The sequence below is a fragment of the Megascapheus bottae genome, chromosome 24, assembly GCF_031878675.1.
Source record: "Megascapheus bottae isolate mThoBot1 chromosome 24, mThoBot2.hap1, whole genome shotgun sequence".
NCBI lineage: Eukaryota > Metazoa > Chordata > Mammalia > Rodentia > Geomyidae > Megascapheus > Megascapheus bottae.
In genome coordinates, this window is record NC_143532.1 from 650,294 (window position 1) to 677,072 (window position 26,779).

The 26,779-nt window shown below is 59.2% G+C and overlaps 1 protein-coding gene across 1 annotated transcript in view; it reads right to left on the reverse strand.

The window, feature by feature from the left end:
• Window positions 1-17,224, reverse strand: part of Acsf3 (acyl-CoA synthetase family member 3) — a 28,881-nt gene extending 11,657 nt beyond the window's left edge. Inside the window, exons 1-6 of the mRNA XM_090357118.1 lie at window positions 17,125-17,224; window positions 14,078-14,781; window positions 12,733-12,888; window positions 10,422-10,576; window positions 8,930-9,075; window positions 2,997-3,109 (exon numbers count right to left, since the gene is read on the reverse strand). Of these exons, the coding sequence (XP_090213244.1) occupies window positions 2,997-3,109; window positions 8,930-9,075; window positions 10,422-10,576; window positions 12,733-12,888; window positions 14,078-14,743 (1,236 nt within the window). The 5' untranslated portion in view covers window positions 14,744-14,781; window positions 17,125-17,224. The remainder of the gene's footprint in view (window positions 1-2,996; window positions 3,110-8,929; window positions 9,076-10,421; window positions 10,577-12,732; window positions 12,889-14,077; window positions 14,782-17,124) is intronic.
• Window positions 17,225-26,779: the final 9,555 nt, after the last annotated feature.

Genomic DNA, 26,779 nt, shown 5'->3' on the forward strand with positions numbered 1-26,779 from the left:
TCACCTGAGGATTGTGAGAGGATCACCAGAGGACTGTGAGAGGATCACCTGAGGACTGTGAGAGGATCACCTGAGGACTGTGAGAGGATCACCTGAGGACTGTGTGAGGATGACCTGAGGACTGTGAGAGGATCACCTGAGGACTGTGACAGGATCATCTGTTGACTGTGAGAGGATCACCTGAGGACTGTGAGAGGATCACCTGAGCACTGTGAGAGGATCACCTGAGGACTGTGAGAGGATCACCTGAGGACTGTGAGACGATCACCGGAGGACAGTGACAGGATCACCTGAGGACTGTGAGAGGATCACCTGAGGACTGTGAGAGGATCACCTGAGGACTGTGTGAGGATCACCTGAGGACTGTGACAGGATCACCTGAGGACTGTGAGAGGATCACCTGAGGACTGTGTGAGGATCACCTGAGGACTGTGTGACGATCACCTGAGGACTGTGTGACGATCACCTGAGGACTGTGACAGGATCACCTGAGGACTGTGAGAGGATCGCCTGAGGACTGTGAGAGGATCGCCTGAGGACTGTGACAGGATCACCTGAGGACTGTGAGAGGACCACGTGAGGACTGTGAGAGGATCACCTGAGGACTGTGACAGGATCACCTGAGGACTGTGAGAGGATCACATGAGGACTGTGTGAGGATCACCTGAGCACTGTGAGAGGATCACCTGAGGACTGTGAGAGGACCACCTGAGGACTGTGAGAGGATCACCTGAGGACTGTGAGAGGATCACATGAGCACTGTGTGAGGATCACCTGAGCACTGTGAGAGGATCACCTGAGGACTGTGAGAGGACCACCTGAGGACTGTGAGAGGACCACCTGAGGACTGTGAGAGGATCACCAGAGGACTGTGAGAGGACCACCTGAGGACTGACAGGATCACCTGAGGACTGTGTGAGGATCACCTGAGGACTGTGTGAGGATCACCGGAGGACTGTGAGAGGATCACCGGAGGACTGTGAGAGGATCACCTGAGGACTGTGACAGGATCACCTGAGCACTGTGAGAGGATCACCGGAGGACTGTGAGAGGATCACCGGAGGACTGTGAGAGGATCACCTGAGGACTGTGAGAGGATCACCTGAGGACTGTGAGAGGATCACCTGAGGACTGTGACAGGATCACCTGTGGACTGTGTGCGGATCACCTGAGGACTGTGTGCGGATCACCTGAGGACTGTGTGCGGATCACCTGAGGACTGTGAGAGGATCACCTGTTGACTGTGAGAGGATCACCTGAGGACTGTGAGAGGACCACCTGAGGACTGTGAGAAGATCACCTGAGGACTGGGAGAGGATCACCTGAGGACTGTGTGAGGATCACCTGAGGACTGTGAGAGGATCACCGGAGGTCAGTGACAGGATCACCTGAGGACTGTGAGAGGATCACCTGAGGACTGTGTGAGGATCACCTGAGGACTGTGTGAGGATCACCTGAGGACTGTGTCAGGATCACCTGAAGACTGTGACAGGATCACCTGAAGACTGTGACAGGATCACCTGTTGACTGTGAGAGGACCACCTGAGGACTGTGAGAGGATCACCTGAGGACTGTGAGAGGACCACCTGAGGACTGTGAGAGGATCACCTGAGGACTGTGAGAGGATCACCTGAGGACTGTGACAGGATCGCCTGAGGACTGTGAGAGGATCGCCTGAGCACTGTGAGAGGACCACCTGAGGACTGTGAGAGGACCACCTGAGGACTGTGACAGGATCACCTGAGGACTGTGAGAGGATCACCTGAGGACTGTGAGAGGTTCATCTGAGGACTGTGACAGGATCACCTGAGGACTGAGAGAGGATCACCTGAGGACTGTGACAGGATCACCTGAGGACTGTGACAGGACCACCTGAGGACTGTGAGAGGACCACCTGAGGACTGTGTGAGGATCACCTGAGGACTGTGACAGGATCACCTGAGGACTGTGAGAGGATCGCCTGAGGACTGTGAGAGAATCGCCTGAGGACTGTGAGAGGATCACCTGAGGACTGTGACAGGACCACCTGAGGACTGTGAGAGGACCACCTGAGGACTGTGACAGGATCACCTGAGGACTGTGACAGGACCACCTGAGGACTGTGAGAGGATCACCTGAGGACTGTGAGAGGACCACCTGAGGACTGTGTGAGGATCACCTGAGGACTGTGTGAGGATCACCTGAGGACTGTGACAGGATCACCTGAGGACTGTGACAGGATCACCTGAGGACTGTGTCAGGATCACCTGAGGACTGTGACAGGATCACCTGAGGACTGTGAGAGGATCACCTGAGGACTGTGACAGGATCACCTGAGGACTGTGAGAGGATCACCTGAGGACCTGACAGGATCATCTGAGGACCGTGACAGGATCACCTGAGGACCTGACAGGATCATCTGAGGACTGTGACAGGATCACCTGAGGACTGTGAGAGGATCACCTGAGGACCTGACAGGATCACCTGAGGACTGTGAGAGGATCACCTGAGGACTGTGACAGGACCACCTGAGGACTGGGAGAGGATCACCTGAGGACTGTGAGAGGATCACCTGAGGACCTGACAGGATCACCTGAGGACTGTGAGAGGACCACCTGAGGACTGTGACAGGACCACCTGAAGACTGGGAGAGGATCACCTGAGGACTGTGACAGGATCACCTGAGGACCTGAGAGGATCATCTGAGGACTGTGACAGGATCACCTGAGGACCTGACAGGATCATCTGAGGACTGTGACAGGATCACTTGAGGACCTGACAGGACCATGTGAGGATCAGAAGGGATGAGTCAAAGTACTGTCCTGGGTTCTCTACTGGTAGGGAAAATGGGGAGGTGTCGAGCAGAGGCTTCTTCCAGAGCCCTGAGGAGCTCAGAGCACCCAGACAGCCTCAGTGGGCCCCTGTCCCCACCCTGGGGACTCCAGTATACACCTCACCCCGTCTGTCCAAAGCCAGCCCTATCACACGAGGACCAGACGGCCACCCCATGGACGCACCTTCGTCCCCCTCTCGTCTCCCTCTGCGTGGATGGTGTAGGGGCAGCCCTCCTTCTGTGGAGTCTCTGAGACGATGCGCACTTGAACTCCTGGCAATGGCGTCCCCACAGAGCCTGGAGGAGAAAAAGAGGCAGGAGTTGGAAGGCTGTGAAAGAGAGAGCGCTCGTGGGCTTTCCTGTGCGTAAGCCCGCACACGTGAACACAACCCAGGAGCTGGGGTCCACACCGGGTGCACCAGCCACGAGCAAGAGGTGATGGCACGGCAGGGTCTGTTGGCAGGTGCCCGCCAGGGCTTCAAGTGTGGAGCACCGTCCTGTGGTTCACGCATGAGGTAGCTTTGGTTTTCACCCCGTGGCATCCGACCGTGGTTCACGCATGAGGCACCTTTGGTTTTCACCACGTGGCATCCGACCGTGGTTCACGCATGAGGCACCTTTGGTTTTCACCCCGTGGCATCCGACCGTGGTTCACGCATGAGGCACCTTTGGTTTTCATCATGTGGCATCCGACCGTGGTTCACGCATGAGGCACCTTTGGTTTTCACCCCGTGGCATCCGACCGTGCTTCACGCATGAGGCAGCTTTGGTTTTCACCCCGTGGCATCCAACCGTGGTTCACGCATGAGGCACCTTTGGTTTTCACCCCGTGGCATCCGACCGTGGTTCACGCATGAGGCACCTTTGGTTTTCACCACGTGGCATCCGACCGTGGTTCACGCATGAGGCACCTTTGGTTTTCACCCCGTGGCATCCGACCGTGGTTCACGCATGAGGCACCTTTGGTTTTTGTCATGAGGCATCCTGACCGTGGTTCACACGAGGCACCTTTGGTTTTCACCCCGTGGCATCCGACCGTGGTTCACGCATGAGGCACCTTTGGTTTTCACCACGTGGCATCCGACCGTGGTTCACGCATGAGGCACCTTTGGTTTTCACCCCGTGGCATCCGACCGTGGTTCACGCATGAGGCACCTTTGGTTTTCATCATGTGGCATCCTGACCATGGTTCTCGCATGAGGCACCTTTGGTTTTTGTCATGAGGCATCCTGACCGTGGTTCACACGAGGCACCTTTGGTTTTCACCACGTGGCATCCGACTGTGGTTCACGCATGAGGCACCTTTGGTTTTCATCCTGTGGCATCCGACCGTGGTTCACGCATGAGGCACCTTTGGTTTTCATCATGTGGCATCCGACTGTGGTTCACGCATGAGGCACCTTTGGTTTTCATCATGTGGCATCCTGACCATGGTTCTCGCATGAGGCACCTTTGGTTTTTGTCATGAGGCATCCTGACCGTGGTTCACGCATGAGGCACCTTTGGTTTTCACCACGTGGCATCCGACCGTGGTTCACACATGAGGCACCTTTGGTTTTCACCCCGTGGCATCCGACCGTGGTTCACGCATGAGGCACCTTTGGTTTTCACCCCGTGGCATCCGACCGTGGTTCACGCATGAGGCACCTTTGGTTTTCATCATGTGGCATCCTGACCATGGTTCTCGCATGAGGCACCTTTGGTTTTTGTCATGAGGCATCCTGACCGTGGTTCACACGAGGCACCTTTGGTTTTCACCACGTGGCATCCGACTGTGGTTCACGCATGAGGCACCTTTGGTTTTCATCATGTGGCATCCTGACCATGGTTCTCGCATGAGGCACCTTTGGTTTTTGTCATGAGGCATCCTGACCGTGGTTCACGCATGAGGCACCTTTGGTTTTCACCACGTGGCATCCGACCGTGGTTCACGCATGAGGCACCTTTGTTTTTCGTCATGTGGCATCCGACCGTGGTTCACGCATGAGGCACCTTTGGTTTTCACCACGTGGCATCCGACCGTGGTTCACACATGAGGCACCTTTGGTTTTCGTCATGTGGCATCCGACCGTGGTTCACACATGAGGCACCTTTGGTTTTCGTCATGTGGCATCCGACCGTGGTTCACACGAGGCACCTTTGGTTTTCACCACGTGGCATCCGACCGTGGTTCACACGAGGCACCTTTGGTTTTCACCACGTGGCATCCGACCGTGGTTCACACGAGGCACCTTTGGTTTTCACCCCGTGGCATCCTGACCATGGTTCTCGCATGAGGCACCTTTGGTTTTCACCACGTGGCATCCGACCGTGGTTCACACGAGGCACCTTTGGTTTTCGTCATGTGGCATCCGACCGTGGTTCACACAGGGACCTCTACACACCGCGTGCTGGATCACAGCTCTGCCACTGGCAGGGCCCTGGAAGGTCAGCACGGCTCAGTGCCAAGATGCAGCAAGGGCAGAATGGAGGGATGTCACAGGAGCAGGGCCACAGTCAACTCCAAGGTTTCTCTTCATGGTTGTCATTTCCTCCTCCACTACCTTTATAGAAGACCTGCTGCAGGATAAACATCTCCGGAAGACAACTTATCCAACTCCACGGCCACTCGGTGGCCTGGGCCCGGCTGTTGGGGAGGTGTGGCTTTGTTTTAGGAGAAGCACAAACCTTTCGTGGTCCAGGCCCCATTGAACCTCACCTCAGCCAGAAACCAGGGTCCCCAGCCCAAGGGCATTCGGAGCGGAGCAGCAACCCCTTCTCTGTGGCTTCCCAATGCTAACTCCTGAACTCGTGCAGCACAGTAATTGTTCTCGAGTATAGCTGAACGCGGGCGCTGGCGGCTCACGCCTGTAATCCTACCTCCTCAGGAGGCTGAGATCTGAGGATCATGGTTTGAAGCCCACGTCCCTGTGAGACTCTTACTCCAATGAGCCACTCAACAACCAGAAGCGGTGCTGAGGCTCAAGTGGTAGAGCGCTGGCCTTGAACACAAAGCAGCTCAGGAACAGCACCCAGGCCCTGAATTCAAGGTCCACAATGGACCAAACAACCCAAACAACCACACAAAAAAGAGCTGGGTGGGGGGCCTGGCGGTCACCATGACTCCACCACACGCCCGCGGCCTCGCCTGCATGCCCGGGAAACTCAGGCAGCATGCCAGGCCCGGCTGGCTCCTGACGCCTGGCCGCTGTCATCGCAGGGCTTTCTATCCTGCGCTTCACAGGGGAGAGAACCGTGCAATCTGTCACCTCATCTCTCCCTGGCGCCGAGCATCAACACAGCGCAGCAAGGGACACTGACCTCTGCTGTGCAGATGTGCTCATGTCCTCGGGCGGGACGACGCCAGCTCTGAACATGTGCTCTCAATGCAAAGCTCAGCAGGCTGAAGAACAGCACCATTCAGCTCCCAGCCAGGCCTCAAAGCCGCCCTAGCTAAAACAATGCCAGCACTCGAGGGGTCCTTGAGTGCTGAGGTGGTTCCTGGAAGCTCCAGCTCCCTCAGCCTGCACTCCCTGCCCGCTGATGGTGTGATGCATGCATGCGTGTACATGTGTGGGTAAAGCTGCAGAACCGAAGGTGCAAGGGAGTCAGTGAGCAGACAGCACAGCAAGGGAGGCCACCGAGGAGGGCAGGGGCCCCTTCGTCTGCATCCACAGGGCACTGGAATAGGAGTGGGTGTGAAGCTAGAAGGCCAACGGCCAAAGCCCACCTGATGAGCCTCGGAAATGGTCAGGCAGCCCTGCACAGGCGAGGCCAGCAGTCAGGACAAGCTCACGGCACCCCAGAACCCCACCAGCCTCAGCCTCCTCTCAGAAGGGGCCTGTTCTCTGCTCTCTGCTCGTCCCTTGCCGTGTGAGCTCGAGTTCTGGCTCTTTACCATCTGAGCTTGGACTAGCAGCGCTGTGATACCTTGGCCCTGAGCCTTCTCAGAAGGCAGTGCTGCCCTCTTGAGAGTGACCAGGAGATGAACAGCAGTCCTCAGGGCTGTCCCTGGGTAGAGGCCCACACAGGCCTGGTTGCACACAGACCTGTTAGCCTGTGGCACTGAGAGGCTCTGAATTCCTCCACGTCCACCCCAACCCTTCCCTCCCTCAGCTGTAGGAAGGAAGGGAGTGCAGACCCCTGGAACAACCAGGAATAAAACTAATGTCCCTAGTCATTATTAGAGAAACGAGAATCAATCAGGCGAGATGACGGCCCAGCAGGAGGGAAGGTAGCTGGCAGCATCCAGGGCTCTGAAGGCCACCACAGAGGCTGTCTCCTCTGGAGAGGGGAGCAGAGTGACGTGGGGCCTCTGGTGCCAGGTGGTGTAGTGGACAGAGAGCCGTCACAGAACTCCCGCTGGCCAGGAGGAAGCTGGATGCCCATTGGGTAGTGGCCAAGAGAGGCACAGAGACACCATAGATGGTTGGTGCTAGGAGAGAACTATGACCCCAGACAGCCACCAGCAGACTGACGGCACATGGCATGAGTGGCCGGTGCCACACTGTGGAAAGCAGAGGCACTGAAGGGGCCATGGGTCTGCCCCATGGGAGGAGGCTTCACGGCAAGGGGATGGTCCCCAGGTAGTTGGCACCCAAGGGGTTCCTGCCGCCCACTGGAGCTCTCCCCCGGCTGGCCGGGCAGAGCAGGAGTGGAAGGTCTTCCTGTCCTGTTCCACGGTCACTCGGGAGGAAAGGGGTAGGTGGCCAGCCCGAGAAGGTGGTCCTTCCTGGCCTGTCTCCAAGGGGAGCACACACCACGCCTTTCCCTGCATGTTGGTGGCCAGGGACCCCCCCATGAAGATTAGAGGAGGCAGGCTGGACAGCGGGTTGACCAGGAACATCCCCCATGAAGATCAGAGGAGGCGGGCTGGACAGCGGGTTGACCAGGGACATCCCCCCCCGCCCTGTGAAGATCAGAGGAGGCGGGCTGGACAGCGGGTTGACCAGGGACCCCCCCACATGAAGATCAGAGGGGGTGGGCTGGACAGCGGGTTGACCAGGGACCCCCCCCATGAAGATCAGAGGAGGCGAGCTGGACAGCGGGTTGACCAGGGACCCCCCCCCATGAAGATCAGAGGAGGCGAGCTGGACAGCGGGTTGACCAGGGACCCCCCCATGAAGATCAGAGGAGGCGGGCTGGACAGCGGGTTGACCAGGGACCCCCCCCCATGAAGATCAGAGGGGGCGGGCTGGACAGCGGGTTGACCAGGGACCCCCCCCCCATGAAGATCAGAGGGGGCGGGCTGGACAGCGGGTTGACCAGGGACCCCCCCATGAAGATCAGAGGGGGCGGGCTGGACAGCGGGTTGACCAGGGACCCCCCCCATGAAGATCAGAGGGAGTGGGCTGGACAGCGGGTTGACCAGGGACCCCCCCATGAAGATCAGAGGGGGCGGGCTGGATAGCAGGTTGACCAGGGCCCCCCCCTATGAAGATCAGAGGGGGTGGGCTGGACAGTGGGTTGACCAGGGACCCCCCCATGAAGATCAGAGGGATGGGCTGGACAGCGGGTTGACCAGGGACCCCCCCCATGAAGATCAGAGGAGGCGGACTGGACAGCGGGTTGACCAGGGACCCCCCCCCATGAAGATCAGAGGAGGCGGGCTGGACAGCGGGTTGACCAGGAACCTCCCCCATGAAGATCAGAGGAGGCGGGCTGGACAGCGGGTTGACCAGGGACCCCCCCCATGAAGATCAGAGGAGGCGGGCTGGACAGCGGGTTGACCAGGGACCCCCCCATGAAGATCAGAGGAGGCGGACTGGACAGCGGGTTGACCAGGGACCCCCCCATGAAGATCAGAGGAGGCGGACTGGACAGCGGGTTGACCAGGGACCCCCCCCCATGAAGATCAGAGGAGGCGGGCTGGACAGCGGGTTGACCAGGAACCTCCCCCATGAAGATCAGAGGAGGCGGGCTGGACAGCGGATTGACCAGGGACCCCCCCACGAAGATCAGAGGAGGCGTGCTGGACAGCGGGTTGACTAGGGACCCCCCCCATGAAGATCAGAGGGGGCTGGACAACGGGTTGACCAGGGACCCCCCCATGAAGATCAGAGGAGGCGGGCTGGACAGCGGGTTGACCAGGGACCCCCCCCCCGCCCCGTGAAGATCAGAGGGGTGGGCTGCAGGTACCTGGCAGGCGAGCCGCGGCCAGCGGGCTGGACAGGGCCATGCCGATCTCCGTCATGCCGTAGCGCTCTAGCAGCAGGTGGCCCGTGGCGCTCTTCCACCTCTCCAGCAGGGGCACGGGCAGAGCCGCCGAGCCTGACACCATCAGCCTAGGGCACCAGCACAAGGCTCAGCTCTGAAGGGGCCTCACGCCTGACACACACCTGAACCCAGGCACAGACCGACGGCAAAACGCCCGACAGCAAAACGCCCTCGCTCCACATCGCCGGGTGAAATTTGCAATAAAATGCGCTTGGGCTAACGCGTGTTTCTTGAAAATAACTTGTTGGATATTTAGGGTGTGCAGAGCTCTTCCAAAGGAATGAGAATGAAAGGGTATGTCCAGGGCTGTGGGTGGCACTCTGCATATGTGACCATATGAGCAGTCATCACTACAGGACTGAGTGGTGGTGACGGCTTGGTGCAGGACGCAGGCCCTGTGCTGCAGCACTGCGGGTGTGGCACAGGGATCCCATGCCTCAGAACACTGTAGTGGGGCTGAGGTGTGGCAAGCGTAAGACCAAGCATGCTGTCAAACAGTCACTCCCTCATGCTCCCTTGTGGAGATAAGGCGCTGCTTCCTGAGCGGTTCAAGATGGGCACCCAGCTGACCGGACCACTCCAGGGGCCAGCCTGAGTCTACTTCCTGTGTGCACTGTCCCCTCTCCCCCGGACAGTGAAACGAACACCTCCCATCACGCCTGCTGGGACAGGGAAATGCCCAGTCCACAGATTCACTAAGCCATGCAGTGCTGACTTCTAGTTTATAAGTCAAATTCTTTTTCTGGTGGTACTGGTGTTTAGATTTAGGGCCTCTTGTTGTCTGGCAGGTGCACCGTCACTTGAACACACACCAGCCTTTTTCACTTTAGTTTTCAGGTAGGGTCTTGTGTTTTTGCCTGAGGCTGGCCTGAACCACAATTCTCATGGCCTCCAATTAGCTGGGGTAACAGGCTAATGTGTTGAGATGGAATTTCCAGCTGGTCTTGCTCTGTGATCTTCCATTCTCCGCCCCCTGATGCTGAGCAGTGTCACATCATAACATAAAGTTGGTAAATAAACTGTGTCTACAGGTTCACAAGAGAACACAGAACAAAGTTCTCAAAGGGCTCAGCTCCTCATTGGAAGGAAAGCCACTCATCCAGGGAGCCAGGCAGAACCAGGGAGATGAGGAGGCGGCAGCGGGAGGCTGGGAGACCCAAGACTGGGCAGAAACAGACTGGGTGGTCACTGGGCCCAGGTGAGAAGATCTGTTCACTGCCACAGTGAGGGGCAGGAGACAGTGCAGGAGGCTGTGTGAGGCCAGAGAGGCAACGGCATATGAATGGGCAAAGCCAGAGGTGTGCAGATGCTTCACGTCAAGGGAAGGGAAATGCTACCCCTGAAAAGGCAGGCTGACTTCTACCTGACAATCACCGAGCCTCCCTGAATGGGAAAGGGAGCTTTTTCCATTTACCTAATTTTTTCTTCACAAACTGCACGCACAAAGTCCTGGACATGAGGCTGGGTAAAATGTGTGTCGTAGTACTCCATCAGTTTGCTGTATATCGTAGGCACCGCCATAAACATATTAATCCGTGGAGTCTCGGAACTTAAGAACTTTTCCCAGACCTACAGAGAAAAAGAAGCCGCCAGTAGAAACATCAGGAAAGAGCACTCACAGCTACACCCTACAGGGTTCCAGTTCTAGCTGGTGCTTCCAGCCAGGGGGTGCAGGGCCTTATCCACAGCTCCCAGGGTGGGGCCTCGAGCCCTGACCCATCTCCACAGAGCACAGCCTGTGCAGACACTTCGGCCTGGCCTCCAGCAGGGGGAACCTTGACAGGAGCTGGACCCGGGTTCATAGCTGTGGCCTGCAGCGGAGTCGGCTCTCTCCAGTTACTTCAGGAAGGGTGGCCTGTGCCTTGGGGAAGCTGGCAGAAGCCCCAGGTGGACCCCAGCAGACGTTAGCCCCGTGGTGACACAGACAGAGGGCAGGTCCCTTGTGTTCAAACAAGTGCACGTGAACTTTGTGTTTTACTACACAGTAATTTTATAATGAGCTTTAATATAAATGGGTAACCAGTGTTTCATGTTTGCCCCAGTTCTTAAAGAAAAGCTGGCATGGTGGAATGTTGTTTGTATTGTGGCCTTGAGGCCGGTGGTAGGCAGGACAGGCTCTGTGACATGGTGGTCCTGGCCTTCAGGCTCCTCACAGCCCTCACAGTGGGTCTCAGCCCTAGGCACTGGAAACTGGGATAAACGGCAACCAAGCCACACTGTCCAGAGCCCCTGCCTTTAGAAGAGAATCCTTCTCTAAAGACTGGGAGCAGCGTGTAGGAGGAGACCCAAGGTGAGCGGCAGTCCAGAGAGGACTGGCCGCACAGACCAACGGGGCCAGCAGTCAATGGACTGACCACACAGACAGAGGCCGGTAGTCAGTGGAGTGTCCACACAGACAGACAGACAGACAGGGGCCAGCAGTCAGTGGACTGTCCACACAGATAGACAAGACAGTACCTCAGGACAGCACCTCAGAGGAGACCCCAGGTGGCCTCTGGGCCCAGGGAGATGCATGTGGAGTTGCCTACACAGTACTGTGGAGGAGCTTGCCTGGGAATGCATGGGTGTGACACCCAAGGACCACATCTGCTCTACAGTCCAGTTAGGGACTGCCCACCACGTGTCTACATCAGGCATCCATGGGGAGGTCGGGCTGCAGACGAGGGAGGACAAGGCCCAGGCAGCCAGAAGGGAAGATGAGCCCAACAAGGGTAAGCTCAGGGCAGGGTGGCCAAAGGCCAGGGCTGGAGTGTGATAATGGAGAAAGGTGAGGACCAGGTTGGCCTCCGGCAGGAAAATACTACCAGGCCCAGTCAATGGCTGTCAGGGAATCAAGACCCGTGAGATGACACCATCGGCCAGGTCACCACGGCTGGCACCCGTGTTTAGACATGGCTCTCTGCCCTCCACAGCAGTGACTCTGATCTGCCACCACGCACGGGTGACAATTCACAGGTGGCTCAATGACACCAGTACTTCTGTGTAGAGTAGTGCATGTAAAGAAGAGAACTCTGTAAGGAGGAGTGACGGGAGTCCCCAGAAGTCCTCCGCTGGGTCCTTCACCCCAGCAATGGCTTGTGGTGTCCACGTGCTCCTCCCTGGGCTCTGAACACCCAGTGGAGGAAGGGACACTGCAGGTGGGATTCAGTTGTAGTCTAGAGGTGGGAGACCATCTTGGATATCTGTACAAGAGGAGGCAGAGGGAGAGCGGACAGCTATGAGATTCCAGCAGAGAGCAGAGGCCTGCCAGGAGCACGGGCCAGTCTCTGACCCCTGGGCCTCCAGGTGGAAAGCTTGTCCTCACATGACTTTAGCTCCATTCAGCTCACCTCATACTTTGTTTGTTTGGTCAATCACGGGTCTTGAACGCTGGGCTTGGGTGCTGTCCTTGAGCTCTTCAGCTCAAAGCTGCTGCTCTACCACTTGAGCCACAGCACCACTTCCATTTTTTTCTGGTGGCTCACTGGAGATAAGAGTCTCACAGACTGTCATGCCCAGGCTGGGCTTTGAACTGCGATCCTCAGATCTATGCCTCCTGAGCAGCTAGGGTACAAGTGTGAGCCACGGACACTTGGCTTCACTTCACACTCTTCATCTCCAGAAAGGCGAGAACAAACCTGTGGAGTCTTATCCCCAACCACAGCCTTGTATCACAGTGGCTCCCGGGACTCACACATCTGCAAAGCTGGCACACAGCCGGGGCGGAGACCGGAGTCCCAACTGACCTGCTGGGCGTTGAAGTCCGGCAGCATCACGCAGGTGGCTCCCACCCAGAGTGGGCAGAGCAGCTTGTTGACCGCCCCGTGGACGTGATGCAGTGGGAGGACGTGGAGGATCACGTCATCTTTCGTCCAGGCCCAGGCGCGGACCAGCCCCGTCACCTGCGGGAGACAAAGCACTGGTCAGACCCGGAGCCCTGGGGCTTCAGAGGGACCCGAGGCAGAGGGAGCAGAGAAAAGTCCACTCTCCTTCGGTGATTCCTGACAGAGATGAGGGTAAGATGGGCAAGGATCACTGCTTGCTCAGGCGAGGGGGCACAGATAACCAGCAGCCCTGGCTGCAGCAGACGGGCGCTGCAGAGGCGTGGATGTGGCCCTGCCCCCCGCAGGCTGGCTCCCAGCCCAGGCACAGGATGAGGGCATGGCAGCATTCTGCACTTAACTCTATCAGTCCAACTGCAGCATCTCTGCGAAGCAGTCTGTCATCCCTGCACTATCGCCACCCCTCCAATAGTGAGGTTTAGGGCGTGTCCTCAGCCGGTAGTGAGGGGCCTCGGGGACAAGGCTGCGGAGTGCCCCGTGAGGCCCTGGCGAGGGGGCCATGTCCTGCACGCTGCAGGACCTCTCTGCCTCGTCACAGGAATGGAGAGGCCCAGAGAGGACTCCACAGGTGACCTTGGGGGGGGGGGTGGCTCGTACACACCTGGCCGAGCTCACTACTCACTCACAGCCACGCTATGGGCTCAGAATCTGTGTTTACCTCCTGCCTTCCTCTCGTGCTTCAAGCTTCAGTTTTGAGTTTTAATTTCATTTCTTCTATCATAGAAGAGACTTCATTCATTGTGAATACAAACAAATACTTTCTGGAAGTATTTATCCCAGATTAGCAAAGTGGTTGGAGAGTTTTGTCACAGAATGTAAGAATAATGTACAAGACAGGCGGTTCCTGCTTCCAGGCTGCCCAGGTCAATCTCCCCCTCCGGTCCTCGTCACAGTCTGGCTCACAGGGCACGGCATGCCGTGGTCTCTTCTGTCCTCTGTGTCCACAGTCCTGGAGGGTCACCCCGGAGAGCCTGGACCCCTCCACACCGGGGAACACGGCTGCCCTCCCCTGGCAGGGAGTTACATGTCCCTCTCACCCTTTGTTACCAAGAACTTCATTGGGATGGGGGGGAGTGTGAGTGTGAGTGTGTGAGAATGTGAGAGTGTAAGAGAGAGAAACAGCCGTGGATGGCCCTATGGAGGTGTGAACCAACAGTGCCAGGGCTGTGGTTCACACTGTCACCAAGGCGACGATGGTGAGGGAAGGACACAGAAGGACAAGCTGGCCCCGGAAGGCCCCGACACTCACCACGGCTGCCAGGCTGCGGTGGGTGCTCAGGGCCCCTTTGGGGGCCCCTGTGGTCCCACTGGTGTAGAAGATCATGGCTCCACGGTCTCGCCACTCCCGGTCCGGCACCCGTGCTTCCAGGGTCCCTTCCGCAGTCTCGTGGTAGACGGCAGGAGTGAGGGGCAGAAGCGGCACCCCCAGGCTCCACGCGACTGGGCCTAGCAGCTCCTCATACTCCTGGCCCGCCACCACCAAGGAGCTCCTCGAGTCCCGGATGAAGTACTCCAGCTGGGCCTTGGGGTGCTTCCGGTACAGGGGGACGGCAATTCCACCACTCATCCACGCAGCCCACTGCGCAACGACGTAGGAGGAGTCATTGGAGCACAGGAAGGAGACCCTCTCCTCCCGGAGGTCGCCATCCACACAGCCCCGGAGCTTGCAGATCTCCTGGGACAGGCGGAGGCTGCGGGCATAGAGGTCCCTGTAGGTGTGGCGGCCATGCTGGTCAATGAGGGCGATTTTGTCCCCAAACGCCAGGGCCCGCACAAACACTGGGGCAGCCCCATCCAGGGGGGTGGCGGGGGCTGTGTGCAGGAGGCCACATCCTCTCTGTTTCCACGGGGCCTGTCGGCAGGAGACCAGACGCCAGACCAGGTGTCGGAAGGGCAGGGCCACATGGGGTTGCATCACAGCTGCCCGAGCTGCCCGGGCGTGGCTGGGCTCCTCTGCAGAGGAGAGAACGCAGCGCGTTAGTACAGCCAGAGTGAACACCCCTTGCCTGAGCCTTGGTCAGAAGGCCCTGAGAACCTCTGGTCCTAAAGAAACTCCCTCTAACCTGAGAAGCTAATGACTCCAGCATTCAACGTCGGGTCACAGCCTGCCTGCCTGCCTGCCTTTATTTTTTGTACTTCTCCTGAGGCTTGAACTCAGGGCCTGGGCACTGTCCCTGAACATTTCTTTCTCTCTCAAAGCTAGCACTCTACCACTTGAGCCACAGCCCTACTTCTGTCTTTCTGGTGGTTAATTGGAGTTTCATGGACTTGGGCTGGGAGCACAGCCTAGTGGTAGAGAGCTTACCCATCATGCACAAAGCCCTGGGTTCCATTCTCTGATACCACATACACAGAAAAAGCCAGAAGTGGTGCTGTGGCTCAAGTGGCAGAGCTCCAGTCTTGAACAAAAAGTGTTCAAGGATAGTGCCCAAGCCCTGAGTTCAAGCCCCAGGACTGGCAAAAAACAAATAAAAAAAACAAAATAAAAAACAACAACAAAACAGGTTACATAGACTTTCCTGTCCCAGCTGTCTGTGAACCACAATCCATAGATCTCTGCCTCCTGAGTATTTTAATCTTGTTGGCTTACAGATTTAAACACACACACACACACACGATTCTAAAACAATGAGATAAATTAGGTAAAATCAAAGAGAGGCAACACTCAATACACTTATGGTAAATCTTTTTTTTTTTTTTTTTCCCAGTGCTGGGCTTGAGCTCAGGGCCTGAGCACGGTCCCTGGATTTTCTCAAGGCTAGAGCTCCACCACTTGAGCCACAGCACCACTTCTGGCTTTTTTCTATGTATGTGGTACCAAGGAATCGAACCCAGGTCTTTGTGCATGCTAGGCAAGCACTCCACCACTAGGCCAAACTCCCTGCCCCTTAAGGTAAATCTTGATAATGGATTTTGGAACTCTAGGCCTGGAAAAATACCAGGTAGGAGGAGCCACTCAGGTATGGAAGATGGCACAGACCAGGCTCCTTCTCCCAGTCACCCCTAAAGGTGAGTGCTCACCTGTCTGTAAGCATTAGTTTGTTTCTTTATGGTGAAAGGGAACTCTTCCTCCCTCTCCACATACATTGTTACTAAGATCAGAACACCCCGCCCCTTGGCACCTGCTTCCACCAGAGGGCTCCTTGGGATCCCGCAGGGCCTGGTCCACATACGCTACCCTGGACTTGGCTTCTATGAGCTGACCACGCCTCCTGCCAGCGCCAACAACAGGCCCTCCAGTGGTTTATGACCTTCCTGGCCCCTTCCTGCCAGATCATCAGCCAGCTCCATGCAGCAACACCAGGGGAGACTCTGACCACAGTCCTCGAGGCCAGAGGCCCGCATCTGCTCTAGTAAACATAACGAAGACTAGAGAAAGGACTCAATGCAGACTTCATTCTGTGGGCTTCTCCTCCTGGGGCTCCAGGCAGGGTACTGGGCCCCTAACTAGTACTGAGTTCCAGAGAGGCTGACAAAGCCCCTGCTGAGGGGTGCACACTTGTGCCATAGCCCCGGGCCCCAGGCCTAACACTTCCCATAACAGTCCCAGGGTGGAGGCCGCGAGCCTTGTCCCTGCCTGGCAGGCCTAGGAGGATGATAAGGACAAGCAAGCATCAGCAGTCAGAACTCCTCACCAGTGCTCTCTTTACCTCAGACCCCGGCAGGGGCTGCTTCTCCAGGCTGGCCACACTCCACTAACCCATTTCTCTATGTGAACGCGCCAAGGGAAAATGACAACACTACATGCTCCACATGTGATATTTTTCTTCTCTTAATAAAAAAAATCCCACATTATACACAGCCCTTTAAATCATCTAACCAAGTACAAACTTCAGCAGTGAAACCCGCCAGAACCAGGTCACGCTCTGTGCTGAGGCCCTTGCTCAGGGGTCTGGCTGGTACTTGCCGGCCTCCCTGTGTGCCTTGCTGCCAGGACCTCAGCAGGGAAACCTCTCTAGCTCCAGTCACAACAGAAGAACGCGCGCCTCACAGCTCTTGCGCAGATGCTTGGATCAGCTCATGCCTACTTCCAAGTCTTGTTTGCGGAGCCGAGGTCGAAGCCGGGGCGAGCGCCGGGGAGGCCCAGGCCGCGCGGCAGCGCTGCGGGGACGCTGCCCCGCGCGGGGCTCCGAGGGCCGCGGGGGCTCCGGGGCTCCGGGGGCTCCGAGGGCCCCGCCCGCCCCGCCCGGCCCAGCTCCCTCCCGCCGCCGCCCCGCGCCGCCCCGCCGGCCCAGCTCCCTCCCGCCGCCGCCCCGCGTCGCGCGGCGCCCCTCGGGCCCGGCCGCGCGCGCTCACCTGCGGCCTCCGGGTCGGCTGGGGTCAGGTGGGGTCACGGGGTCAGGCGCGGGCCGAGCCGGGCGGAGGGGCAGGAAAGGCCGGAAGCGGGTCCGCCGCTCGGAGCGTCCCCGACGCGGGCGTCCCCGACGCGGGCGTCCGTCCCCCAACGCGTCCCCCCGCGGCGAGGCCGTGGCCGCGGGTTCCGGGCGCGAACGTTCCGGCCGGTCCTGCAGGCGCTGGGCCGCCGGGCCGGGCCTGGCCTCCCTCGGCGGGGTCTCCACGGCGGGGTCCCCACGGCGGGCTCTCCACGGCGGGGTCCCCACGGCGGGGTCTCCACGGCGGGGTCCCCACGGCGGGCTCTCCACGGCGGGCTCTCCACGGCGGGGTCTCCACGGCGGGCTCCCCACGGCGGGCTCTCCACGGCGGGCTCTCCACGGCGGGGTCCCCACGGCGGGGTCCCCACGGCGGGCTCTCCACGTTGGGCTCCCCACGGCGGGGTCCCCACGTTGGGCTCCCCACGTTGGGCTCTCCACGTTGGGCTCCCCACGGCGGGCTCCCCACGGCGGGGTCTCCACGGCGGGCTCCCCACGGCGGGCTCCCCACGTTGGGCTCTCCACGTTGGGCTCCCCACGGCGGGCTCCCCACGTTGGGCTCCCCACGTTGGGCTCTCCACGTTGGGCTCCCCACGGCGGGCTCCCCACGGCGGGGTCTCCACGGCGGGCTCCCCACGGCGGGCTCCCCACGTTGGGCTCTCCACGTTGGGCTCCCCACGGCGGGCTCCCCACGTTGGGCTCCCCACGTTGGGCTCTCCACGTTGGGCTCCCCACGGCGGGGTCCCCACGGCGGGGTCTCCACGGCGGGCTCTCCACGTTGGGCTCCCCACGTTGGGCTCCCCACGTTGGGCTCCCCACGTTGGGCTCCCCACGGCGGGCTCCGACGCTCCCTCCGGGCTCCTCTGATCAGTGCGGACTTCAAGCCGGTGTCCATTTTCGTGGCCACGTGGCCACTGGCACGTGGAGGTGCCTGGGTGGAGGTCAGCGCGGGCCCCCGGCCTCCCCGGACCAGGCGCCCCAGCTTGCACCCGCTCCCGGGAGACTTTGCACAGACCCGAACCGAGGGCGTCCGCCCAGGGCCCTAGATTGGACGGCTGGGCGTTCTCCTCCCTCCAGTTTGTTAAAACGTGTGATTTTCTGAAATAGGTCATAAAGAACACGCGTGTCCACTGGAGTGAGCATGCTCTGCTGCTGCTCACATGTCCTGGCGGTGAGGAGCGGCTGCAGCTCAGGAAGACGCCCAAGAGCCTCGGGAGAAACAGCTCTGGGTCGTCTGCAGGAAGCTGTGGCCCTGGCACAGGCGACTCCCAAACCTCTGGGGCCGTTTGTCCCCTTGATCAGTGTCATCCAGGAAAGGCTAGAGTCCAGGCAAATGGCCCCAGCCAAGCAGTCAGGCAGACCTCAGGCTTCACCAGCAGCATTTTTTTTTTTTTTTTTTTTGCAGTCCTGGGCTTGGGCTCAGGGCCTGAGCACTGTCCTTGGACTTTCTCAAGGCTAGAGCTCTACCACTTGAGCCTCAGCACCACTTCTGGCTTTTTTTTCTGTGTATGTGGTACTGAGGAATCGAATCTGGGTCTTCGGGCATGCGAGGCAAGTGCTCTACCACTAGGCCACACTCCCGGTGCACCGGCAGCTTTGAGCACTCGAGGAAGCTATTTGGCAACTACAGCTGCTTGCTGGGAAGCACAGCTCCTGCTCCTGAAGGCACGAGCACAGCCCCACTGTTTCGGATCATTTGAGTGGGATTTTCTGCCATCACAGCCTGGATAAACTCTAGATGATCCCACTGCCATTTCTACTCAGGCCAGAGGAGGAGCACTCTCCAGATGTCCAACAGAAGGCTGTGACTGTGCAAATGCAGTCCTGCATTTGCATGAGGGACTGCAGTGACCAGTGCAGACACCCCTCCATGCCCCATTTCTGCTGCGAAAGCTGGTTATTTGGTTTACCTTGTGGGTTAGCAAGGCAGACCTCCTCCTACATTGCCCTCTAGTACATTAGGTTCAATATAAGACTTGCCTTGAATAGGCTTTTCTTAACTACATTTGATCCTTACATTAGGAGTACAGACAAAGCTGGCGACAGTGGAAAGAGTGATATAGGAAGAACATCCGTGCTGGAGGTGCTTGGCAGCTGCTGCCTGGCAGTGTCAGGGATGAAGCTGGTGCCAGTGCTGTCAGTGGTAGTACTGTCAGCAACAGCTGAAGAGTTCCAGGCAAGGGGCAGGGCAGAGACGATGGGACAGCTGAGATGGGTAATGACACAGCAGAGAGAAAGTGGGAGGAGACTAAAAGCTGAGGTCGAAGAAAGACCCAAGTGTAAGAACCTATGGGAGGGAGACTGTGGGTCCTGGCCACTGAAAGTCTGGGGGATTTCAGACACCCTCGTCTCCAGAGCTGTGACCATGTCCCGCTGTGGGCCCCAGCATGGGAGTCTCACAAGAGCAGTGGCACTGGAAGGTACAGCCTGTTGCTTCTTGCTGCTATCTTCTGTCATCATTGCTTCTGGAAGCCATGGATCACAAAAACTGCCAAGGGACTTGGCTACTGGTGGCTAAGTCAACCGAGGGTCCATGGCCAGAAATCTACCTTTGAAAGCCTGCCCTCACTGGCAGGCCTTGAAGCTGTCAGGCCTCTGAGTAGCCAGGTCAACTGCTAAGCCTTAGAGACCTAAGAGATGGGCTGTGCTAGTTCTGGAAGAGCTCCAGCTTGCCACCCAGAGTTCTCACCCAAAAGCTTCTTGGCCACCTGAAGATGGTGAGGGTCAGCTCCTGCGAGTTGGGTCTTGGGGTGACAAGAGCCTGCATATATGGATAAAATGGAGGCGCTGGGGGTGGGCCAGGCCAGTCACCCTGCAAGGAAGCCTCACAGAATAGGTCCCTCGTGTGCCCATATTCCAGTTGGCAGTGAGGTGTCTGGTCCTAAGCACCAGCAGCCAGGAATGACCAGAGCACTGAGGACGGTCCCTGACACGGGAGATGCAAAATGTAAAGTCAGCGAAAGCAACGGTGAGCAGGGACAGCTGAGAGACAACAACTCTCAAAACACTCCCCAAGCTTGCAAAGCCACGGCTCCACTGCCCCACAAGCCATGAAGAGATGCTGGGCTTGCTTTGTTTGTTTTGTTTTTAGAGAACCTAAGGGATCTCAGGGATTAAAAGCATGGTGGCCAGGTGCAGTCCTCAGTAGGAGGGCTAGAAATCTCCCAAAACAGAACAAAAGAGACAGACGGGGTGCAGGAGTGGAAACAAGAAAACCAGACCTGTTGGAGGGCTCCAGGGGCAGAATGTGCATCTCAGAGAGGGAGAGCAGAGGAGACGGAACAAAAAGTCCTTAGAATTTAAGAGAATTAGCAGAGCCAAAGGCACAGAGCACCTGCCAGTGAGCAGACCGAGCTGCACCAACCTAGGTGAACATTTGCATTGCGAGCTGCGAACATTGCACACGTTTCTGTGCAGCAGCTCTGGAACGGCTGCTCTGTGGGGAAGGCCACCAGGCGAAGCCCAGCCCCAAGGGAGTCCCTGATAGTCTGCTCTCTGCTGAGGCTTGGGGAGAGGATGCCAGACCATGACGCACAGCTGAGCTGGGATTCCGGTTGTGCCTGAGGTTTCCCTCCCACTCTCTGCCCAGAGTAGAACGGCATTGGAGAGCCCGAGAGCTTCCTGCCTCTTGCTCTCCCATCCCAGGCTGTGGGGAGCCCGCTGGCATGCGGATGGCCTCAGGGAGGGTCTGAGTGGCAAGAACATGAGACTTCTGCCCACAGCAGCCTGAGGAGCATCTCCCCTAGCCCTGCTCCAGTCTGCCCCCACCCCCATCTCTCCCTTTACTGCCTGAAGCTGGGGTAAGGGGGTGAGACTGCTAGGCTTGCCAGTCCCTGGAGCTCACAGCCTCAGGCGAAGCCCCAGGGAGGCTCCCTCCTTGGAGCCAAGCTTGGAAGCCTTGCAGGGTGAAACTGTCCAATTGCCAACTGTGTGGGTCTCAGCAGCTGATGCCAGCTTGTGCTCTCACAAATGGCACAGCAACACAGCTGCCAGCCCTTGGCGGCGAGGCAGCTGCCAGAGGTGGCTCTACCCATCCTTCCCCCATCCTTCCTCCCCCTCCCTTTCCCTCTCCCTCCCTCCCTCCCTCCCTCCCCCCTCTCTCTCCTTCCCTCCCTCCATCCTTCTCCCCCCCAACAGCTGAGATGAAGCCTACATATCAATGCCCCCACCAACGTTCCTGTGCTGACTGATGTCGCTGCATGTCCTAGAGGACCGCTTCTCCTGGACTCACAGGGGTCAGCCCCCCGCGGACCCCCTGACAGACTCCATGAAGTCCTGAGGGGTCATGCTCCCCCCGCCCTGGCTCTGGGCTTCACCAACTCCTCCCTTGCTGTCCTGCCAGCCCCGTGTGCCGTCCTCTGCTGCCCCCCGTCCTCGAGGGGGCGGGGCTCAGCGCCAGGGCTCACAGCCAAGTTGTTTGCGCTCAGCAGAACTCCCCAAATGGCAGTTGTCTCTGAGCCTGGGTTATTGGGTCCCAGGCCCAGCCATTTGTAACTCCCTGGCCTGAGTGGGCTCTGCCGGGCTTGCTTGAGCCGCCTAAGTTGCAGAGGAGACAGGGCCTGCTCCTCCCTCCTGCACTGCAGAGGAGACGGGGCCTGCTCCTCCCTCCTGCACTGCAGAGGAGACGGGGCCTGCTCCTCCCTCCTGCACTGCAGAGGAGACGGGGCCTGCTCCTCCCTCCTGCACTGCAGAGGAGACGGGGCCTGCTCCTCCCTCCTGCACTGCAGAGGAGACGGGGCCTGCTCCTCCCTCCTGCACTGCAGAGGAGACGGGGCCTGCTCCTCCCTCCTGCACTGCAGAGGAGACGGGGCCTGCTCCTCCCTCCTGCATGTGGGAAGCTCATTCCTGGGAACACCTCTCATCCTTGTGTTTTTAAACACTCCCCAGAATGCCCTCGCCATGCGCAGCGTGGCATCTCGGTGTAATGGGCACGAGAGCCAGCGGTCTCTGCTTCAGATTGCCCAGTCTGTCTTCAGTGTGGACTGCACTGTCCTTGTTCTGCCCCAGATCCTGTTCCTCTGTGCCTCAGTATCCCTCCCTGACCCTCTCAAGACCCTTCCTACCTGCCTCCCAGCCCCCATCAGCCTTGGACAGAACCGCTGGCCCTGTGTGCCCTTGGCAGAGAGCAGGAAGCCACCAACCCTGGCACCTTTCCAGTCAAAGACCCCAGGCTGAGGCCCAGGGGCCATGGCCTGTGGGGCTGGGAGGGGAGGAGGAGGTGCAAGGTGCATGGGCGCAGGTCTCCAGTCCAGGTCAACACTGACTGCAGAATCCACCTCAGTGAGATAAGAAAAACTCGGACCCCGTTCTGACATGGCCCTGGAAGCCAGCCCTGGGAGCCAGCTGGAAGCCCGCAGTCCCGGGCAGTGCACCGCCCAGCAGGCTCGGTGCCCCTCTGAAGGGCCGCTGTGCCCCAAGCGGCCCTTCCTCCCACGGATGGCGGTGTGGCAGCAGCATGTCTCAGCAGGGTGGCTAGGTGGGAGGTCTTGAGCCCTGTCCATTCTCTACCCCTAGCTGCAGGCAGCCTCAGAAAAGCCAGCTCGCACACCACTTTCGAGCCTCTGCCCCGCCACACCCAGCAGAGACCAGAGATTTCACTTCCCGGCTGCCTGGGCACGTGGTGGCCTTCCCTTAGCGTGGAACATCCCGACACCCACACAGTGTGTGCTTCCGCTCTGGGGAGCTGGGCCCGTCCCAGGCCACAAGAGGGTCAACCTCCTGCACGTGGACTGGCCGGGACCCACACCTCTGCATTCCTGGGCCCGGCCACAGCCCAGGTCCAGAGGACAAGCCACAGAACTCCCAGGCCTGTGGCCACTGCTCGGGCCTGGGGAGCTCCATGACCCCCTCTCAGATGGGACAGAATGCGCCCACCCCAGGACCAGCAGGGCCTGGCTGCGGCGAGGCCTCCTGTGGTTGTGGCCCCAGCCATGCAGAGGCCCACGTGTCTCCCTGGGATGTCAGGCAGGCAACCTCTCCTGCAGCCAGGCTGGGCCTGGGCGGGGTGATGGGCCCAGGAGAGGGCACAGAGGAGGACAGTCGGGGCTCTGCTTGTTCACAGTGGAAGGCACCTTCTCCCGCAGCCACCACGGGCCCTCGCCAAGGGGAGCCTGTGATAGGAGAAAGGTGGGCGCTCACCCTGGCAGGGGAGGGGGCAGGAGGCTGGGGCTCAGAGGGGTGCCTGGGCGCCCTGGCCACAGCCCTGGGCCCAGAGCTCAGTGCCCCATGATGAGGCCAGCTCAGCCCCTGGTGGCTGGGGGTGGCGCCAGCCCTGCAGGGGCCAGGGCTTCTGGGGGCTTACAGGGCTTGGGCCCAGGATGCAGTGGCATGGTAGCTAGAGATCTCTGGCTCAGCACAACAGAAAGAGCCTGGGCCCTGCCCAGCTGAGGCCTATAGAAGGCCTCCATCCACCCCTCCCGACCACCCTCCTGCCAGGCCGATGAGCCCCTGGGCAGCGTCAGGGCTTTGGGGCACCCCCACTTCCAGCAGGAGGCCCCTGGGAGGCAGCTGTCCCGCTGTCCTGTGGTCTGGGGTGGGTGGGTGGGGAAGGAACTCGGCCCATGTTTCAGGTCCCCTGGGGTGTGGACCAGGGTGGCTGGGAAATTCCTGCTCCGAGCCCAGCCCCCTTCCTCTTTCCTCTGGCCTGGCTGGACCACACCCAGACAGGACCTGTGGTCCTGTGGCCTGCATTACTGTCTTCTTGCTGGAGACTCTCTCCCTCTCCCTCTCCCTCTCCCTCTCCCTCTCCCTCTCCCTCTCCCTCTCCTTCTCCCTCCCTCCCTCTCCCTCCCTCCCTCCCTCCCTCTCTCTCTCTCTCTCTCTCTCTCTCTCTGTCTCTCTCTCTCTGTCTCTCTCTCTCTCTCTCTCTCTTTCTCTCTCTCTCTGATCATAGGCTTTCTCTCTGGGCCTGGGCACTGTTCCTGAGCTCTTCAACTCAAGGCTACCACCCTACCCCTGAGCCATAGCCCCACTTCCAGTTTTCTAGTGGTTAACTGGAGATAAGAGTCTCATGGTCTTTAGTGCCTGGGCTGGCTTTGAACCGTGATCCTCAAGTCTCAGCCTCCTGAGTAACTAGGACTATTGCTGGAGTCTTTTGGGGACTTTTAGTGGCTCCAGGTCCCACTAGGGGGAGTGGTCGGCATGTGACACTCCTATTTCTGGCAGTGTAGGGAGTGGCCCCAGTCCTCAGTGGGGTGACCCAGCCCTGCTGAGCAGGGGAGGGGCTGGTAAATGGGACTTCACACTCCCCACCCCTGCGCAGAGTGAGGCTCTTTGTGGAGAGCAGAGCGGTGGTAGGAATGTTAAATGGGGGGGGGGGGGTGGACAGTGGCCAGGGACTTTGACTGAACTTCTGGGTCGCATGGAATTACACTGATTTTTTTTTTTTTGCCAGTCCTGGGCTTGAGCTCAGGGCCTGAGCACTGTCCTTGGACTTTCTCAAGGCTAGAGCTCTACCACTTGAGTCTCAGCATCACTTTTGGCTTTTTTCTATGTATGTGGTACCAAGGAATTGAACCCGGGTCTTTGTGCTTGCTAGGCAAGCACTCCACCACTAGGCTGCACTCCGGGCCCTGGAATTACACTTTGAGCATGTACATACACAAACACACACATACACACATAGACACATGTAACGCACACACACTACCCAGGAAGACGCTTACCAAGCCAGGGCTCCCCCAACCTTGCTTATGCCATTTGGGTGATAGTTAGAGCTCTGGGGGAGCCAAGGAGTGGTCGGGGAGGGGTGAATGCAACCATGGTTAGGGCCTCATGTGGCCGTGGTGGGGGCCAAGCTCAGACTCCAGATCCTCGGGAAGGGAGAGGGGCAGAGCCAGGGTGGGACACCTTGTGACCACTAGGCCTGTTCCCATCGTCAAAGCCACCGGTCCCTGAGATCCATTCTGTTGGGAAGATTCTGGAGGGTGAGCAAATTGGAGTTCTACCCAGAAGGGGAGAAGACAAAAGCGACGGAGCAGGCAGCGGGCGCGGTGCCGTCCTGGGCGATGAGCTTGGTCTTCTCCTGCATGACCCTTGACCTCCTTGGCCTCCTTAGTTGAGGGCCTGGGTTGTGCCAGAGGCCACCTATGAGCGGGGTCCTGCAGCTCCCAGCCTGACAGCACTGCGGGCAGGCCCTGGTGGCCCTGGTCACATATCCCCACACACAACGGTCCTCCAGCCCCGGGTGCTGAGGGTGGTCACTGCAGCAGCTGGACGTGCCGGCCGGGGGGAGGGGCCGACGGTGGGGAGGCAGGCACTGGGCGGGGCCCTGGCCAGGGCACACTCAGGAGAGCCAGGCCAGCGAAAAGGTACATCCAATCAGGAGGCTCCAAAATGTGACATGAATTTGCGTTCACTCCCCCACTCGTGAGTTTACGTCAGAGGGAGTGCGACTGGCACAGGAAGGGACAGCGCCACGGCCGAGCTTCCCTGCTTGGCGAAGCCCCTGGCTCTGCCCCACCCGCGCGGCGCTTTCTTGGCTGGGTCTACTCTCGACAGAAGGGGAGAGTGTTGCTGGGGTGGGGGGGCTCGGCGTGTGTGCACGAGAGAGTGAGTGTGTATGTTTAAGATACAGAAAAAAGAAGCATGGCTGTCCTCAGCTGCAGAGGCGGGCGCCGTCCGTGCCAAGTCTCTGCGCGGGCACCGCAGGGACTCTGGAGGCTCGGGAAGGCGGCTGAGGTGAGGACGGGTGTGGAGAAAGATGGACGCTTGCCACCAGTATTTGCCAACGGCTGCGTGGGGCCCAAACTCACAAACAAAACCCGCAGAAAATCGCTGGCAGCTTATGTTGGGAGGCGGCAGGCAGTTGGCAATGCTGTCCGAGGACTGGCTCAGAGCGGGCGGACGGAGGAGAGGCGGGCACGGCGCAGGTAACGCGGGCATGTGGACGCCTGCTGTCCACATTAGGGTGCCAGTGGGGGCCGGGTGGGGCTGGGGGCGTGGCAGAGCAGCTCGTGGAAGAGCTGTGTCTGGACGGGGTCTGGGCTCCCTCGGATCCAGTCCAGGCCATTTCTGTGGAAGGTTGCTGGCTGGCTCTGGCACGGGAGGCCTGCTGTCTGCACAAGTGTGCTTCGTGGTCCTCTGACCGCAGGGGCAGGATGGCCTGGGGATTGGTAGGGACGGCAGCTGGGCCTGTGGGGGTCTCACGCCTGCATTGCCTCAGCCACACGCCCTGCCGGCTCCCAGGGACGGGTCTCCTCTGCTTTGTTTGCTTTTTAAGGTCCCCAAGATGTGGTCTGCATGCTCTTATAGGCTGGGTGGGGCAAGGACTGGGCTACACCAGAGGGTCCTGGGACTTCGGAAGACACCCCCGCCCCCTGCTGTCTTCCCAGAGCAGCCTGGCTTGGCACCTTCACAAGTGCATGCAGATTGGTGGGACTAGAGCCAAATGGGCTGTCAAAGGCAGCTCCGGGGCCAGCTGCCGAGGGCAGCGGCAGGCTGTGCCTGAAGGGTAAGATCCTTGGCTGGCGCTTTCCTGGTGGATCCCAGGATGCGGCCTTGTCCACTCCCCAGGGCCATCGGCTGGGCAGCACATGGGGCCTAGAGAGACACCGTCACCTGTGGCGGCCCCGTGCGAGCTA